Genomic DNA, 17,363 nt, shown 5'->3' on the forward strand with positions numbered 1-17,363 from the left:
GGGTGAGAAAGAGAGAGAGAAAAGGTAAGGGAGAGATGTGGGAGTTGTGTTTTGCTTTTTTGCCACGGGTCACATTTATAATTATCTTGCTGGCATAAAATGGCCAAGGGGCTTTTTCAATAAAGGTAGGTGGCACCTACAGTACAGCATATTACCTACAGATCAACACAGAACAAGAGAGGGGACTGCAGAGAGAATAGGACTACATCCAGAGTATAAAGTGTATCATCTTATAAGTGTATTTAGTTAGGACATTCATTAGGAACAGGAGCCACTGCTTGCACTGCGCTTTAAAGAAGTGAGCATCGTGAGGGCTGATGATTTGAAGACGAGGTGAATGAGTCCATCCGCTGACCTTCACTAGTGGTGAGTAAGCAGAGCCTGAGGAGCGAGGGAAAGATGGCCACGGCCACTTTCTCCAGGCCCTACTCTGCCTTTTGATGACTGGAAATAATCACTAGCGAGAAAGCGAGTGAGAGAGACATGATCACAGATACACCAGAGAAAAGAGGAGGATCTCAAATTACTTTATTCTCCTCCAAAACCCCCTGTCCTCTAAAGGACTGGAAGTCAGCCTCTTAATGCCATTCATCTTTTCTCCAACAGGCTGTGACCGCAGAGGAGGATATCTCTAATTCCTTTTCAAGTTACTGTGAGTCCAGGAAGTGAGAAGAGAGAGGGCTGGACAGAGTCTCATTATATCAGGCTGCCCCACAGGTATCACACTTACAAATCACAAAGGGTGCACAAAAAGTAGCTGCATTTTCAACTAAACACATGTCCATTCTCTCTTACACCACCCTTAACAGTATTTTATTTTAGGAAAGCAATGCTTATTTTTTATGGACAACCATTGGGGAACTTTCCACCCTGACACACTATATCTTCATTCTTACATAACTGTCATTGATATGTATTATAGGAATGTTGGTAATAACGCGTATTCGCTTTCATGCTGAGAGTTGATGCTATTAAAGGACTGTTATCACTTTCAAGTATAAATTATATCATCTCCCTATTTAACTCTTGGCAAGACAAATTATATTTTCCCATAGAATTCCTATAAAGTCTTTGCAATTAATTAACTAGCCTTTCATATGTTGCTCATTTAAAATAATTAATAGTCAAAGAATTTGTGGAATGATTGTTTCTCCTTGTTTTAAATACCCATCAGTGATATACCGCCTTCAACAACTGAGTCCTGAGTTGACATTTTTGGAGTGTTGATGTGTTGGATGCTTGCTCCATGAATACTTTGATTTTATGATTGAGAGCGAAGCATTGCCGTGTACCACTCACAGTTGCACCTCTAGCCTATGAGAATAACAGTCAGTCAAAAGGGAATCTGGGGCAAAGAGGCCTGAAATGGAGACATATAGCATAAACCGTAGATAGCCAAAGAAAGTGGAGATTCTGCCAAAAGGGATGAAGACAAGACGACAGGGCTCCGTGTGGGATTTCACTTTGGATTTTGGCCCTGCAGGGATATGTGGAAGCACAACTGACAGGACTTGCGTGGAGAAGTCGGCTCTATTCAATATAACTAAGTAAAGAATGCCCCATGTAGTCACTGCTGCACCAGCATAAATCCTCCAAGGTAAAGTGCCTTGGTAAAGTTAGCTCTACCTTTTTGTAGGGAGCTAACATACTACATTATGTAAAAGCAGTTTTTTGGCACTGAACACACTCAGGATTCTAAAAAGGATTTTAAGATGTAGGATAAATTCAAATTTAAGGAATAATTATCTAACCATGCAGACTTGTTAAAGCACTCCCTACAGCGATGTAAAACAGCGAACAGACACCATGACAACTGTAGTTGAGATTTATTTCACATTTTGTGCTACATTCCTCTTTACTCAAATCTAGGGAGCGTAGGTGGGTCAGTCATCTTAGAAATACTTTATATCCAACTTCATATCAATATGTGCTACGAGTAAAAGTGACCTTGGAGTGGGTAGTACGATAAGCTTTAATCTGTTCAGTCTTGTCCAGGCAACACATTTGTTTTAAAAAGATTAAATGTAAAAAACACTAACACATATACAATGAAGAGTTTACAGGTCATGACTCAGAGGAATATTATGATCCAATTAAATGATCCCCAAAGTAGCACATGGGGGCTAGTATTCATACTCCCCAATGAGGCCAATGCTGTGATATTATAATTTACTAAATTATTTTATTTTCTGCGAATAGAAACGTATCTTAGAGGTTTAACTTTGATGGCACTAATGTCAACTATATGTCATGGCATAATCAAAAAAATAACTTTCAAGTAAAAAAAAAAAAACACTTCATTGGTATCACAATATTCAACATCATGTGATTTGTGAAAAATTATGCTTTGTTGAAACTAACTGTTTATGACAACTGAGACATTCTGTATTGTCACATATTAGTGACCTTTTTACAGCAAGGGATAAAAACAGACTTAGCCAATTTGCCAGTGAGACATCAAAACCAAGTCACTGGTGACACGTAATGTCACATACTACATAAGAAATAAAAGCCTTTTTTAAAATTTATATGGGTATAATAGAAATCATATTCAACCTAATGTAGGCTCCAAGTTTTAAAACAAACTTTGTTTTGGGATCTACTGTAAATAAATCCCTTTTTAAATTGGTTTATGGGGGGCTAGACATTCAAAAATGTCCTTGCAATCTCAAACTTATCAAATGTCTTGTCTCTTCTTATGGCAAAAAATCTCCTGTTGCATTTCATTTTTATTTTAGATGGTTCTCAAGTTTAAGAAAACAAAAACATCAACAAGGAAACGAAGAAAAAGTGAGTCCTCAGAGCTCTGCAGCTTCAAGCGTTTGGCTGCCACAGAAAAGTCTAGCACCTCCTGCTGCTCGGGAAGTTTCTAGTCCAGCTGCTCCTGCTTTATCCTGTTTGAATTGGATCCTCGCTGACTCGTCCTCCTCAGTTCCCTCCTCAGGACGTACTCACTGAATTGGGATGAATCAACGCCGCCGCCACAGGAGCCGGCGATATCGAAACCACGTTGTTGGAGGCGCTCTAGAACCTGAAAAAGGTAGAAAGAGGAAGGTGTCAGAAGCAATACATCAATCACGAAGGAAAATGCTTCATAAGAATACTTTTTCAACACTCTTGTGACAGGAAGTGCTTACTCCTATCTTTGATAATCCCTGCCGACCTGGAAAATCCTTCATTGAGGTCGGTCACTTTCCATAAAATGTGGGCATTTAACTTAAGTTTACTACTGCAAAACAGGAACCCGCAAAACGATCCCAAACTTTTGTAGTTACACACTGCACAGAAACAGCTTTAGGAGTAAGTTGCATCATACGGCCGGTGATGGGAATTTGGATGAGACTTTCACAAAACTAAGAGCCTCTCGTTTGCCTCATGCCTCCTTTTCATTGTTTTCTGGTGTACATGTGTGTTTGTCTCTGTGTGTGTGTGTGTAGCTGTTCCTGATCTCGCAGCCTTGCAGACATCTACAGACGTGTCCGGGGGGCCAGTAGGATCACATTCCATCGAAGAGGCCCCAGGGAGCAGTGAGGCTTTCTCTCTGCCACTTGGCTCAGTGTGGGCCGCTCAGCAAAACCCCCTCTCCCCATTTCTCCCCCAGGCCCAAGCCTCCGCCAAAACTACAAAGGTCCCCCTACTGCTGGCAGCTCTCTCTGCCCCCCTTCCTTCTCTCAAAACCCCCACCCTGCCTCCATTAGCCGCAGATACAGCATCCACCGCCGGCGTGCTTTAATAACCAAACAGGATTATGGGCCTTGCCTGGGGACAAGCTGCCAGGGAGCATGCTCACTCTCTTGCTTGCTCTCCACGACTCACACACTTCAGAGACGGGTTTGTTTGTGTGTTTTTTGGGAGGGAGATGGAGATTTGACTTTCTCAGATGGAGACACTGTCCAAGTTATTGTGAAATCTTTTCAATTATGCCTCTCCTCCATTGTTTATTGATGCGCTTTTGGAGATGTTACCATCAATGCATGAGTGGAATATCAATATATAACCGGGGAACTACAATATTGCCAAATACATGCTGAAAAAATAAAAGATTAATTCAACATAATTTAAGTAATGTAGAACTTTGTTTAGGTCTTACAAGTATGGATGGAAAAGTATCATATTAAATCCTATGAACAGTATATAGAAGAACATATCTTTGAATGGTTATGATAAAGTAATTTGCTGGAGGTTTGCTTCCATAGCAAATAACCTCATATGAGGCCTGCACAGCCTCAAAGAATTGTTGGTATTCAATTACTTGCATCTGCCGGCAGTGGAGGACTGGAGTCTTCTGGATGTGCGTAACTACTATTTGGTAAGAGATCTTAGAAAAAATGTGTTCTGCTGGTTTGTTTCTTGGATGTAACAAACACACATATGTGAAGTTGCTTGGCTTTAATTAAAAAATGAGCATAAATCCAACAACCCTCTAAAACACTCGGGGGAATCATCTCAAGTCTACTTAAGAGTGTCACTGCAAACTGAATTGCCCACTTCCTCTTACTGTGAGCCAGTTTTCCCTAAGTTTTCACATTCATGTAACTCAACCCAATTCAAGGTGTCAGCCATTCCTTTACTAAATGGGTTGAAATCCACCATTTACCAATTTGCTGTCCCTTTTTCTGCAGGTCGGCACTGATGCCAGCTTTAAAGGGAAACTTTGAAACAATCACGCCCACAGATGAAAGCTGGATGAGACGAGGACCATATTATAAGTGCTACAATAGTATGATATTAAAGCATGCGTTCCACCATCTCGAGAGCCTAACTCCAAATGATTATTCCGGTCAGATCTTAAAAAAGTAAAGATGATGGTAGACTTGTGTAATGATGGCTTGCTAAATTGATGCTTTGATCAACTCATCAAAGAACTAGTTTTTTCGCAAGGCTGTTCTTGTGACTCGATTAGATTAAATAAAGATAAGATGTTGCAATCAGACATCAGGAACATTTCTTAAAGTCTACATTATAACAGCAGATGAAAAAAGTTGAATGATCATCACCTCAGTCAATCCCTTGGGCTTCGAAAAACAAACCTAACGAACATTTGAATGTAAATACTTATTGGGGAATACACCCACAGTATAGTGCTCTGTTTCCCATTACCTGCACAGAGTTGAGGTGGCAGTATCCATTAAGTGGGAATCGGATGACGTGCGTGGAGTCATGGTTCCAGCCAGCATTCACGGAGTTGCACATGACGTCACCAATTTCCGGAAACACGTCTTCAATCAGGGCTTTGTCACCGCTGAGCGTGATCCTCTCGCCCAGGTCAGGTGCAACTCGCACCACCAAACACTCGCAGGGGCGCGACACCCGGCTCAGATCCTGATCATGGCGCCAGTTGTCCAACTCAGCAAGCATGGGCTGCAGCTGGAAGTACCGGGCCTCCTCATACAGCAGAGTGAAGTCCTGCAGGAGACGGGCACAGGGTGCTCACAAATTAGTATATTATGTTTATTATCTAACATGTGCTGTTTTATATTGCAATTTTGTCAACTCTTAATTTGCTAGGTTAACCAACAACAACACGTTTTGTCATCAGTCACCTACCATTAGTTTTCTTTAAGGTAGACTTGGGGCAAATAGGTTTAAACCACAATATAGTTTACTATTAAAAATGTCCTGTCAGCTCTTCACCGTCTTTCTTATAATACTTGAAAAGGGTTACAAAAATGTAATTTAATATGAGTTTATTATTCTCAGTATCTGTAAAGGTGTTAAAAGGCAGTCAGAAATCTTACTGTATACAATTTATAAAAAAAAAAAAAAAGAACAAGGTGAGACCAGTAAGTGACTTGGCTTGGTTTTGTCAATTGCATTAAGATAATTTGTAGAAAAGTATTATTAGATTAAAAGCTTTTTATTTACACCTGATACCTAATATCCCAAAAGCCTATAATCTCTTATCTGTTCTTTCATTCATTTAAAAATATATAAAGCTTACCAATAGAAGGACAGTCTTCTCCAGTAGACTACACTGAGTGGGCTAAGGCCAGTAGCCAAAATGCAATCTTGCTATACTAGAGAGCCAAATAACCTAAAAATAGAATAAGATAGTCCGTTTACGGTAGTGTTTTTCTTTCTAATGTGGGTTTGAACCATAGACTGTATATATAAAGGTTTGAACCAAATAAGAGACAACAAGGAAGTTTGAAAACCACTGTTCTACATGAATGAGCAATAAAGCCTTGCAAAGACACCATTCAGCTAAAATTACAAAAGATCCAGTGTAGAGGAGATGTAGTGCGACATGTAACACAGGGTTGCATGGGGTAGAGGAGCAGATCCTTTACCCGCAGGACTGCAGGGCCTAAATCTCACCACATTCAAGTTTTCTCATGCTCCTCTCTAAATCTACTCAACGAGCTACTCATGAGCTTGAACTCAAGTCTGTCTTTTGTCTTTGCTTATTTTAACTGACATACTTTCTACTGATGGAGTCACACTGTGGACAGTCCATCAGATAATGTGGTTATTTGTTTTCTCCCAGGGCAAGTTAAGTAATTACGGACTAAATGACACATAAGAGTAAAAAATGCTAATGTGTCACATACAGTGAGACTCACCCTGGATGGACACTTGGCTTGAGATCACAGAGCGCTGATGAAATCTAGCACATGCAATGTAGTCGTGGGCGCCAGAGCATTTCTTTATTTGTCTTGATGCAAGCTTATTGTTTTCCTTGTATATCAAAACATCTTTGGACAATGAGAGCTGGAGGGGACCAAATCTCATCCCATGATGAGTAAAGGCATTATGATTGAGCTTTGTTTGCCCTGATATTTTGTCCCCAGCATGGGAAACATTTTCTGCAATTGAAAGAGGACCAACAACCAAAGGCATTCCACGGCCTTAGCATTCATTGTGTGCGCTAAGTTGTAGGACTGCTGACTGGCTGATGGGACTTTACAGTTTTTTTAGGATGGCCATCCAACTCACTTTGAAGTCTTCTGGGATGAGGAGCTTGGACGTCCTGAGGAAGTTGAGGATGTAGCGGAACATGTGTCCATCCCTGTCAATGAAGTAGTGCTGCTTCAGGCTGTCCAGGACTATAGGCTCTGTGCCATCAAAGAGACGACCAATTCTACCCACAGAGAAGGAAGGGGGGGCAGAAAAGTAGGGAGGGTGGGAGGGGGACAAAATGTCAACATTAACAATCTTACATTCAAGATGTTTGCAAGCACAAGTCTATAGAATCGGCATTTTCAGTATATTTCTCTTTAGCTTGTGTTTTTTGCACCTTGCATTGTGGGAGAGAAGAGAGGCAAGAATCATACAGTTAAGCAAGAACATCTGCAAAGGGCTCTGACTCATTCAATTTCCCAAGCTCTGAAATGTTTTTCCCACTTTTGCACAGACATGAACACATGAACAGATTAGCAAGCTTGATACAACCATCCACCATGAGAAAAGAAGGAAAGAATAAGGAGAAAGGAAGAGAGAAAGAAAGATTAAAAACAGAGGTGGTCTGAAAAGGTCAGGGCCAGCTGGTGATTGGTTGCCTGAGGCAGGGTGCCAGTCACCCCCGGGCCCTGGCTGGGAGCGACAGTGAGGCCTCACAGCCTCCAGATGGCCCCATGCCCTTTGGCCCTTTACTGCTGCTGTGACATCTGTCAGAATAACCAAGTTGCTTTTGTCTGTGCACTGCATTCTGAACTCCTAAATTGTATGCCCCCTAAATAACTGTTTTCTTCATTTAAGACGGGGGAAACATTTTTGTGATACTACCTGATTTAAAAAGCAACTGATGCTGCAGATTTGTTGGATAGAAGCAGTAAACATTTCCTTTATACTCCGTTTTTGCACCAAGTCCACCCATGGGATATGTCTGTGATTTGATGAGATGTGACATTTGGCTGTTTAATGTCACAGGATGACATTCTAACGCTGATACATCCGGCTTTAAAAAGAAAATGTGTAAGACGCTTCCACAATATGCTCTCCTGTTTCAAGCAAAATACTAGACATAAAAATAAAAACACTAACATTATCTCCATCACACTTTAAATACAGGTGCATGGTATAGCAGACTCACCGGGATTCTGGGAATTTGGTTAAGGTGGCCAGACTGCTGGTGTACATGTGTCCGCCCACATCAATGTGCACAGGCGCATTGGATTTGGTGAGCTGTGCAGGTGCTGGGATGCCCTGGTTGCTCAAGGGAGACACCGGTGATCGTGTGATCATGGGCCTGGACATACTGCAGCGATTATCCTGCAAAACATGTAACAAAAGAGAACACGTTAAGACAGATGTATGCAATTCAGTTATTCTCCTGCATATCAAGATGTACTATAAAAAACACAACCACAGGGGACTTGATAAATACGATTTAAATTGGAAAAAATAATTAGACTCAACAATTCCTGTAAGAAAACACACTTCACAGTCACGAGTGAAGATATTATTCTCTGCAAGTTAGAGCAGCCTGACCTTGACCTGAATGTTGCCACAGCCCGCGAGCATCCACTCCTGTGGGCCGTAATCTCCAAAACCAAATTAATTTGGAGCATCAATCTCATAGTCTTGGAAATTAGCAATAATGACTCTTGATTTGAACAGGGTAATAGGATTTGGTGAAATTGTCGCCTGTTAACCTACAAACACCATTAGGAGACAATTTCTGTCAGGGCTCTGAGGAGAAAATTACTTTACCCCTCAAAAGTTTAAGACCTTGGGGAGATGGAAGAAAATACTCTGTGACATCTCTATCACTTAGGGTGATTAAATATAACATATTTAAAAAACATTTAAAGAAAATTATTTTAAAAGTGTTTAATGTAAATGAAAACAGGAAACGGGGGTGCGTTACAATAGTGCGCACTCCACATGTAAGGACAGCAGGAAGACAATGTATTCACATACTGCATTCAATACAACCAACGTGTCGCTCCTCAAGCAGAAGTGACACTACGACCCCAGACACTTTCTACCCCAGTAATTTCCTATTTCAGACTTTTACGCGTTTACCTGCGGCGGCATCACTGTGTTTGGAGAGGAAGTCAACGAGTGGTCATTTTGTTTGAGAGATGCTCCGTGGACCGGCTCTCCTCTGTACATCAGAGAGGGCTCCCTGCACTCCGACGCTCGGATCGGGAGCCGTTTGAGGGGAGCGTGCATGGACTCATCCACAGAACTGATTGGACGCGGGCGCTTTCTCGCTTTCTGGTGCGTTAAATCCATGATGTCCGTTTCGTCCATTACAGCGCAGACGTTGAGGTTAAGATATAGGACGCTGTCGGCTTTTTCAAACGCACCTGCCAAATGTGGAGAGGCGTAAAAAGCGGGGTAGCGATCACCGGGGGAAGAGCGGCGCCGTTGCTGTCACACAGAGCAGCTTCTGTGCAATGGCTGGGAGAAGTCAAAGCCCCCGACAACATTAGCATTGTAGCGCCCGGGGCTCTATTGGGCTGTCGCTGTTTCAGTAGCAGGTATGTGCGTCGCATTTTCAGGATAAAACAAATCCTACTCAACAAGAAAGTATAGTCTGGTTTTTCGATGTGGGTTCACGCGCACATCTGGACCTGTCACTGCTGGCCTTTGCCCTTTTGGAGCAGAGTTTCTGCGCGCATCACACTCCTCCTGATGTTGCTGCCCATTGTTCAGCAGGTCATCCCTCCTTCAACACAACACACTCGCAAGGTCCAAAGTGGTGACCAGCCCACTCAACTACCTGGACATAAATGTCCCCACAACACCCTCCACCCACACACATCACTAAGAAGCACCTGACTGATCATGAGTTTTCTAATCATACAAAAGCAGCTTGTTATAGTTTTTTGTGCATTTTTTTTGCATTTTTTATTAAATTGCAGAATTAAAAATAATAACTTTAGTGCCTTTTTTGCACATAAGAAGAACATCACTGCTAAGTACCAGCTCACATTGCTTAAAAACAGATATGTCCCTCCCTTTCTTATTGGCTAAATGCCTGATTAACATCAATGTAACTGCAGGATGTCTGTGGTGTGTAAACAACACCTCCGCTGACCACATCAGCATTGCAAAACCACCACACAAATGACATCATGGATTATAAAACCAGACCCCAATATGTCCAATTGCTGTTAAAAGTACTGCCACAGCACTCTCCTGGGCGGTTTTCTTCATAGAAAATGCAGGGAATCCACACATTTTAATAACATTCAGATTAAAATTAATTAGTTCAACCACTGGCCTTAAAACATCCATATTCCTGCTTCGCATTGGCAGTGTGAGTTTCACACCTAAACCCAATTAGCAATTAAGCTTGCCTTTGAGTGTAGGCCTCCAATGCGGTGTGTGATCCTGGTCTGATTTGCATGCCGCTTGTGCACGCGCTGATAAGCGCAGGCAGCAGCCATACATAGTTTTAAAATTCAACTCCAGAATCCCTCGCAGAAGGCAAAGGGGCCTGCAGGGCAAAAGAGAGAAAAATCACATGGCTGCTCTTCAAAAGGGGACCTGTGTAAGGCAGCCGGCAAAGTGCGTGGGATCACACTCAGAATGCAGGTAATTTGTTCCCTGACTAATTTGTAGAGATGGTTGTGTGTATGTGAGTGAGTGTGAGAGTGAGTGTGTGCCTGTGGAGAGTAAGTTCTGAAAACAGCTTGGTGGAATTGGATTTCCTCAAAGCCTTGTCATCGCAAAGGTGGATTGAGTGTAAAATCTGTAAGGCATTATGGAAAATTGCAGGGAAGAGAGAGTGAAAGAAAACGGGTGCATGGGTAGGTGGAGGGGGGGCCCCGGGTTGTGGGAATACTCTTATATCACAAAATCATACTGCGTTGTTGTAACTAAAGGTACATGTGTTGTCAACCTTTTTTTGGACTGATGTCCACATCGCATTTCTGTCTTTTAAACTTCAATCTCAAGGACAGTTCAAAGGTCACCAATCCATCAGTAAGGCTGATGGACAGCTGATCAGTGATGCTTATATCACCCATCAACCGAGATGCGCAATGCCGATTTTCCACAACAGCACTTTCTCCTACCTGTTGCCATTTTGAATAAGCACAGTGCTACAAAAGTCTCTCATATGGGGGGTTTTGTAGACGTGTTCCCAAAGTTTTGTAAAACAAGTAAAATGCAGGGAATTTGCTCGTTTATCCAGCTTGTCATTTTTTTGCACCACAGTATGCACACATAAATCTAAAACAGGCACAGGGCATCAAAGCCTGAAGTATTTGGGCTGCTCCAGTTACTCCTGTTGTTTTTCCATCGCTAGCGTTGAGTCTTTCAAGCCTTTAATGCAAAATCATGATTTTAACATCTTCTTTACATCTCAGGGAACAGACACTATAGTACTGTTGCATTTTAGTAAGCCAATGCACGGTATTATCCACAAATGATCCTAAATCTTAGGAAGCAATTGCCTGCCTGCTATTGCAAATAATCAAAGGGCCTGATCAACATCAGTAACAAACCAGCTTTCAATTTTCAATCCCACAATGCAGCTCTTCACTGTTTCGACATATCGCACAAGACACAATTAGCATTTCAGATCAGAGCATTAACATTCAGTTCCAGGCAGGCAGACTGGTATTTACATAATTTGGATGGGTTGTCTCTGCTTTGGTGCCCATGGCCATTTGTTTCAAATGTCCACACACAGACAAATACAGACTTTAGGTTCAGTTCAGCCACTACCGACTGTTGAGTCAAACAAATAAATAATAATAATGTGTAGAGGCTGTTGTGACAGAATGCTTTGTAAATATTGTATGGCAGGCTGTCTGGTCAGGTGTGTATCACATTGGACTTTATAAATGGTCGTAACGCATTATAAGGAGGACTTTTAAATGAAATGTTAGACATTGTCTTCACTACAGATATTTTATACGATATGTATATGTACACATAGTTTAGTTTGCGTCATGTCAACCTCACACATCATAACTTAAAGCTGACTTTATTTTTTTCTTATTAGGAAAAGTAGCTCTGCATATTTGTGGCGAAAAATGCCGAAAGGTTTTCAGTGTGAAAACTACTTTGCTGTTTAGGGAAAGGATGTAGAGTTTGCCTAGCGGGAAAAAAAGTTACCATCAGAAACCGACTTTGCTGACCTGCTCCTGAGGCAAGATACATTTGATTTTCTGGATAGACCACTTTTTAAGCCTGAAAAGCAAAGGTGGCAAACAAGGGAAATTATCATTTACAATGCCTCTGGGTCATGGTTGTTCAGTCCGTGTTTGAAGATCTACAGGATCAACAATGTTGTAAAACCAAAGCCACTCCATTAACAAGGACTAAAGGGCAATAGGGACGGACACAACTTTTTACATTGTCCATCCAATTTCGCAGCAGCACCAGAAACGCATTATTACCCCTATATAACAAGCTGGGCATCTTGTCTACTTCAACATAATTCTTTGTGGAGTTATTGTAGCAGTGCATGAGCATGACAACACAGATGAGGAAGTGTGATCAGCTTTGTTTAGCTGCAGGCTGTTGGAGACAGTGGTGCATGTTCACTGGCACAGACCAAAGTGTCCCAAGGCACAGGAGTGGCAGAGCTATAATGTGAAATATAATCTCAGCATTTTTCCCCAAGAGTTTCCAATTAAGCAGGAAAAGCACCAATGTTGGACTAAAGTGCAGACTGACTGACTTGCTTTTTAAATATTTATCTTCCACCAGATTCTGTGTGTTTAAGTGTCATTGTACCGGGACACAGATGTACAGATGCTGTACATAAGCATCGTGTTGTTACTACAGCGCCATCAAGTGATCAGTCCTGGCAACCAAACATCTCAATCTCATTCTGTTTATTCATCGCTCTCTTAAACTGGAAGAATTTACTTTCATTGCAGGTGACTTGAACTTAGAAGTTTCTTTAAAATGTCACATTTAATACATGGCATTTAATGTCTCCTCCTCTCCACAGTATAGTGAGATACATTTAAGTAACCAGATATAATGTGTTTTATGTTAGGGTTGTAACATATTAATATTCCAGTAAAAGCTTTGTGAACCTTAGTAGATGGTTATTTTCACAAAACATGCTCAAATGGGAAAAAAGGGTCCAGATTATTACTTATTAAACTATATTTTCAGTTGGACCTTGGAGTTGATTACGCACGGCATGGTCAGAGAGCCAGGGGAGGACAGGACAGGACATAATTCGCTCCTATTTTTATATGCGTATCCATAAATATGATTTTCTTAGCACGGCCAAGGTTTGAATTAAAGCATGATTCACATACACTGCATTGCCGTGTGTAAAAGGTACATCCTGTTTACAGAATAAGAAAAACGCCTGCGGCAAAATTACTCCACAATGGCGTCTTTCATTAGAAGATCTGCGGCAGCCAGGAAATAGAAATGTTTCACGACAAAACTGACTTCAAAAATACTTCATGAAAACGACAAACACACATTTGAGTAAGTTATGAGCAAGTTGTACAGCAACAGCGACACGGAGACGGCGATGTGTTAGGACCTGAAACGCGCCAGAAGCGAATTCACACGGTGGACAAGTAGAGTGTTTGCTCGACAAGATCGCAGTCTAATCCGCTGTTCGTTTACACCAGATGTATCGAAGCCTCGTATATCAGTCACGCGCATACATTTGCACAGTAACTAAGAAACAATTGCCAGGAAGTGGTTAAATAATTTTTAAAGAAGTGTACAGCTCGAATCGCTTGGCACATGCGTAAAAGCTGCTGTGCCTCAATGTCCCAGTCCACCTAGCCTCGGAAATAATAGCAAACCAAATAAATATCCGCTTACCTGATACATAGAGAGGCATAAAGTATCTTTTTGTGCACCTTTTCCGTCCGATTTGGCCCACGAGCTGCTTCTCTTCCTACACCAGTGAGAAATGCAATAGCTTGGCTAAGGTAGACAGAACAAAATACAGAGAATACTTGCTCCAGGGCTCCGAAACCCCTCAAGGCAAAGATCAGGATACAATTAGCTCATGTCTCTGCCCCAGTCTAAACCAATCTGCAGGATACAACTCCAAGCAAGGGAACAGATCACAGCAGCAGTAGGCTACCTCAGTGTTTGTTGAGTTTATGTTTTTATAAAATAAAATAAAGAAATCTTTTTTTTTCTGCATTTACAACACCCTCACTCCTCCTGCCTCTAACTTGCCTATTGCCTCCCTCTCGCAGAGAAGCTGATTTTAATCGTTATGATTAGTTTTGATGTAACATTCCCCCGGGCGATTGCTACAAATGGATGGAGTGTTTCTTTGCCAGGGAGGAAAAGCAGCAGATGATGATAATTATATAGATTGTTGTATGGAGTCCTTTGATTTTTTTTGTCCTACTCTCAAACATCTAATCTATCTGGTGTGCTTCTTTAACACATGCCATCCACGCAGCATCAGGCAACTTGTTGATTAGCCTGGAATCAATTTATTAATTTAATGGAATGTGGTTAATGAAATTCTCACTCCTTTGTAATCTTTTCATTCTCTTTCCTCCCTTTGGACAACATCCAAATGACGTAGTTGTAGTTGTATAAATAAGCACTTGCAGCTTGCCTTGCCCCAATCAAGTCGAAATCAGTGCCTGAGGGTGATGTGCGAGCTCATTTCAAATGTTCAACCATGCATGATTTCAGAAAGATTGAGGCACTTCTGAGGCTTTCAGATTTACTTGGCGAATGGAGTCAGCAAAGGAAGCACATGTTTAATGTCAGTCCTTTGTAAAATTCCTCCATGGGAACATGCATAATTATTCTGTCTGAGTCAACAGTGTTACTCCGTGCACATCTGGACTCGACATTCTCAACAGTTATCCTCTTCATACACAGTGAAATAAGGATGAAATACCTGCTCGTGCGCCCCCTACTGTTGAGATGATCAACTTTTTAAACTGCAGCTCTTTGAGCAAATCAATTTTGAAATTTGAACCCAACTATAAAAGCAGGAAAAAACACAAAGAAAGTACATTAATTTGACATAAATATTTATTCTGTGTTCTTTTATGTTCAGCCAGACAGAAAACTGAATCCAAGTTTGTTCGCAAGTTTAGGCAGCACTGGAACGAGACAACCACGACAAGGAACCAGTAACTGATGGATGCAAGTATACAAACAAAAATATTTTCCAGTTCTTTTCATCAAAAGATTTTCCCTCTCACAACATCTTTGTGGATGATAAACAGAATCACTTTTGATCAAAGGCCAGCTATCCCTTGCTCATTCTATCCAAGGACCATTAAACTTTCCACTTTTTGACCTGCATGTGCCACAGGAAAACAAACACAGGATTAAAGTGTTACAAATGAAGTTATGTGCCCCTGAGGTTGCTGGCTGGCGCATGATACACCAAGCCTCAACTATCATCCCTCACACACGCACACACACACACACATTTTTATGCCATTAGTCTGACAAACTGTAGTGAACGGAGAACGCCCCAGGCCTTAAAATCCCATGCGTTATCCATTTTCCACACAAATGGTGCCCATTCATAATGGGATCCTTTAACTTTAGTTTTCAAAATATGCATCAGATGTTGTTGAAGCTAACCAGTGGAGATCTTTGAACATGTGGTGGTTGATACCAAAAAACAAAGCAATTGTTCTAAAGCTGCAGTGGAAGCGACACTTTTTTCTTAGATCAAGACCTAACTGCAACAGCAGACGAGCTCTGGCTGGCTACGCCATATTTTGGTCGACACATTTTCCAGATTGGTTACAGATGTGAGTTTGCCCCAAACAGAAACTGCCTTGCCTGAATGACATCATAGGGATATTAATGCATACACATGAGAGAGAAGCTCTGGAAAACCTATTCTGCTTAAGGGAATTTTGGAACGGACACAACAAAAGCTAGTAAGTTTGGTGATCTATATTTTTTGTCATATTTTAAACACTTGAAGCAAGAATATGTAACATAATATTGCTCTTATAAATAAAAAAAAGTTCCTAAAACTTAAACACTTTCCCAACTCACTGCACTATTTCCAGCTACAGCCTAACTTGGTGTGGTATGACCTATAGTTTATGGTGGCTAATGTTAGCAAACATGAATTTGCAAAAACAGAAATCTCTGTAATTTACTCCATGTTTGTTTGACTGTTTAATCCAGGCATTATCAATCAAACTGGTGTTGGTTCATCCAAGAAATAAGAATGATGTGTATCTGTTTTGCTATTGAACTCTTATGTTGGTGTCACAACCGAGACACAGTCAGACACAACTGAGTTTTGACTCGTCTTTACTTGCGCTACAATTACACTGCATTTTAGCATTTAAAATGAACCTGTACAATTTACCAAGGTGGCTGCAGATAAGCAACACTTTAGTTTCAAAGTTTGAATATGACACAATTTCAACAGTAAAATAAGCACCTGTTTCATCATTATCAATTTAACAATAAAATTGTCTAGACGTTCTGACATTATGCATTTTAACAGCTAGAAGAATAGATAATTATTTGCTCTATGACATTACATTTCTAGTGTGAATAACCATTGCATATACGGATAGACATCAGCCTTCCTTTTTTCTCACAGAGTAGTCAGCATGGGCTAAGAGAGATGTTGGTTCCACCTCAGTCCATGTTAGCAACTGCGTCTATACTCGCCACACCCCTCTAATGGCCTGTGGTTATGTAAGGGAGTGGGATGTAAAGTGCTGAAGCTGCTCCCGAGCCTGACTCAATATGCCCTGCAGGGTTGCACAATTTTAGGCCAGAACTGTTCATCAAACATTATCTTTGGCACAATGAAATGGAGCTCTAGAGAATGACTCCAATGGAGCCCATACAATCAAGCCTGTCATTTAAAGGCTAAACATTAATAATGGTAATCATTTTATGACAGAGGAGCTCCTTTGTTCATTTTAGCAAACGGTATACTGTGTCTTTGTTCATGCTTGTTATATGCAAACTCTGTGGAGCTGTGCATGTACATGTCTCTGACTCACTCTTACAATGGGGTTATTACCACTTACAGAGCAAGCATGGCACACCCGTCAGAGTCCATTGTGCTCATGAAATAGTTTCTTTTTTTTATAAAAGAAATCAAGATGTTGTACTGAAAAGTCACTTCTTTCTGTAACTTAGAAAAAGATGGGGATGCCCTTTGTTTGGGATTACTTACAGCCCCTTTCTTTGACTTACCTTTCAGCCCCGAATCCACCGGTCCCACCCACTGTGGACAGAGAAGTCGGTGACACTACCATGAGGTGAAGAGAGACAAGAGGAGGGGGCTGCTTGGGTAATGCTGGGAGGCTCTAATAAAATGTAATCCTATTATATGGTTCCCACTAGAGGGCAACAATAATAAAGGTTTCCCTAATAACACGAGCAGACCAAACTCAAATGGAAAACAGCTCCTCCGGTCAAGTCCCACACTTGTACATATATCCTCTCATTAACCCAATTGCTGTTGGGCCACATTACACCGACAGGCCTTCGAGATTTAGCTG

At 41.2% G+C, this 17,363-nt stretch overlaps 1 protein-coding gene across 2 annotated transcripts; it reads right to left on the minus strand.

Moving 5' to 3' along the window:
* Nucleotides 1-1,809: 1,809 nt before the first annotated feature.
* kctd1 (potassium channel tetramerization domain containing 1) lies at nucleotides 1,810-13,971 on the minus strand. 2 transcript variants are annotated; one of them, XM_034103762.2, is made up of 5 exons: nucleotides 13,708-13,971; nucleotides 8,033-8,211; nucleotides 6,937-7,081; nucleotides 5,101-5,406; nucleotides 1,810-3,031 (listed from the first exon to the last, which is right to left on the minus strand). In XM_034103762.2, exons 1-5 carry the CDS (start codon nucleotides 13,714-13,716, stop codon nucleotides 2,870-2,872), a joined length of 801 nt encoding a protein of 266 aa, XP_033959653.1. In that variant the 5' UTR covers nucleotides 13,717-13,971; the 3' UTR covers nucleotides 1,810-2,869. The 2 variants fall into 2 exon arrangements, with proteins under 2 accessions (XP_033959653.1, XP_033959652.1); XM_034103761.1 differs by lacking the exon at nucleotides 13,708-13,971 and adding an exon at nucleotides 8,968-9,530.
* Nucleotides 13,972-17,363: the final 3,392 nt, after the last annotated feature.

Source organism: Pseudochaenichthys georgianus, chromosome 17, assembly GCF_902827115.2.
Source record: "Pseudochaenichthys georgianus chromosome 17, fPseGeo1.2, whole genome shotgun sequence".
Lineage (NCBI taxonomy): Eukaryota > Metazoa > Chordata > Actinopteri > Perciformes > Channichthyidae > Pseudochaenichthys > Pseudochaenichthys georgianus.

Bases quoted from the DNA above. Each gene is read 5' to 3' on its own strand.
- kctd1 (XM_034103761.1), bottom strand. From the start codon at position 9,198: ATGGACGAAACGGACATCATGGATTTAACGCACCAGAAAGCGAGAAAG. The intron at 8,212-8,967 runs GTAAACGCGTAA...CATGTTTTGCAG, and splicing joins ACACAGTGATGCCGCCGCAG to GATAATCGCTGCAGTATGTC. The intron at 5,407-6,936 runs GTGAGTTGGATG...CGTCTCCTGCAG, and splicing joins TCATCCCAGAAGACTTCAAA to GACTTCACTCTGCTGTATGA.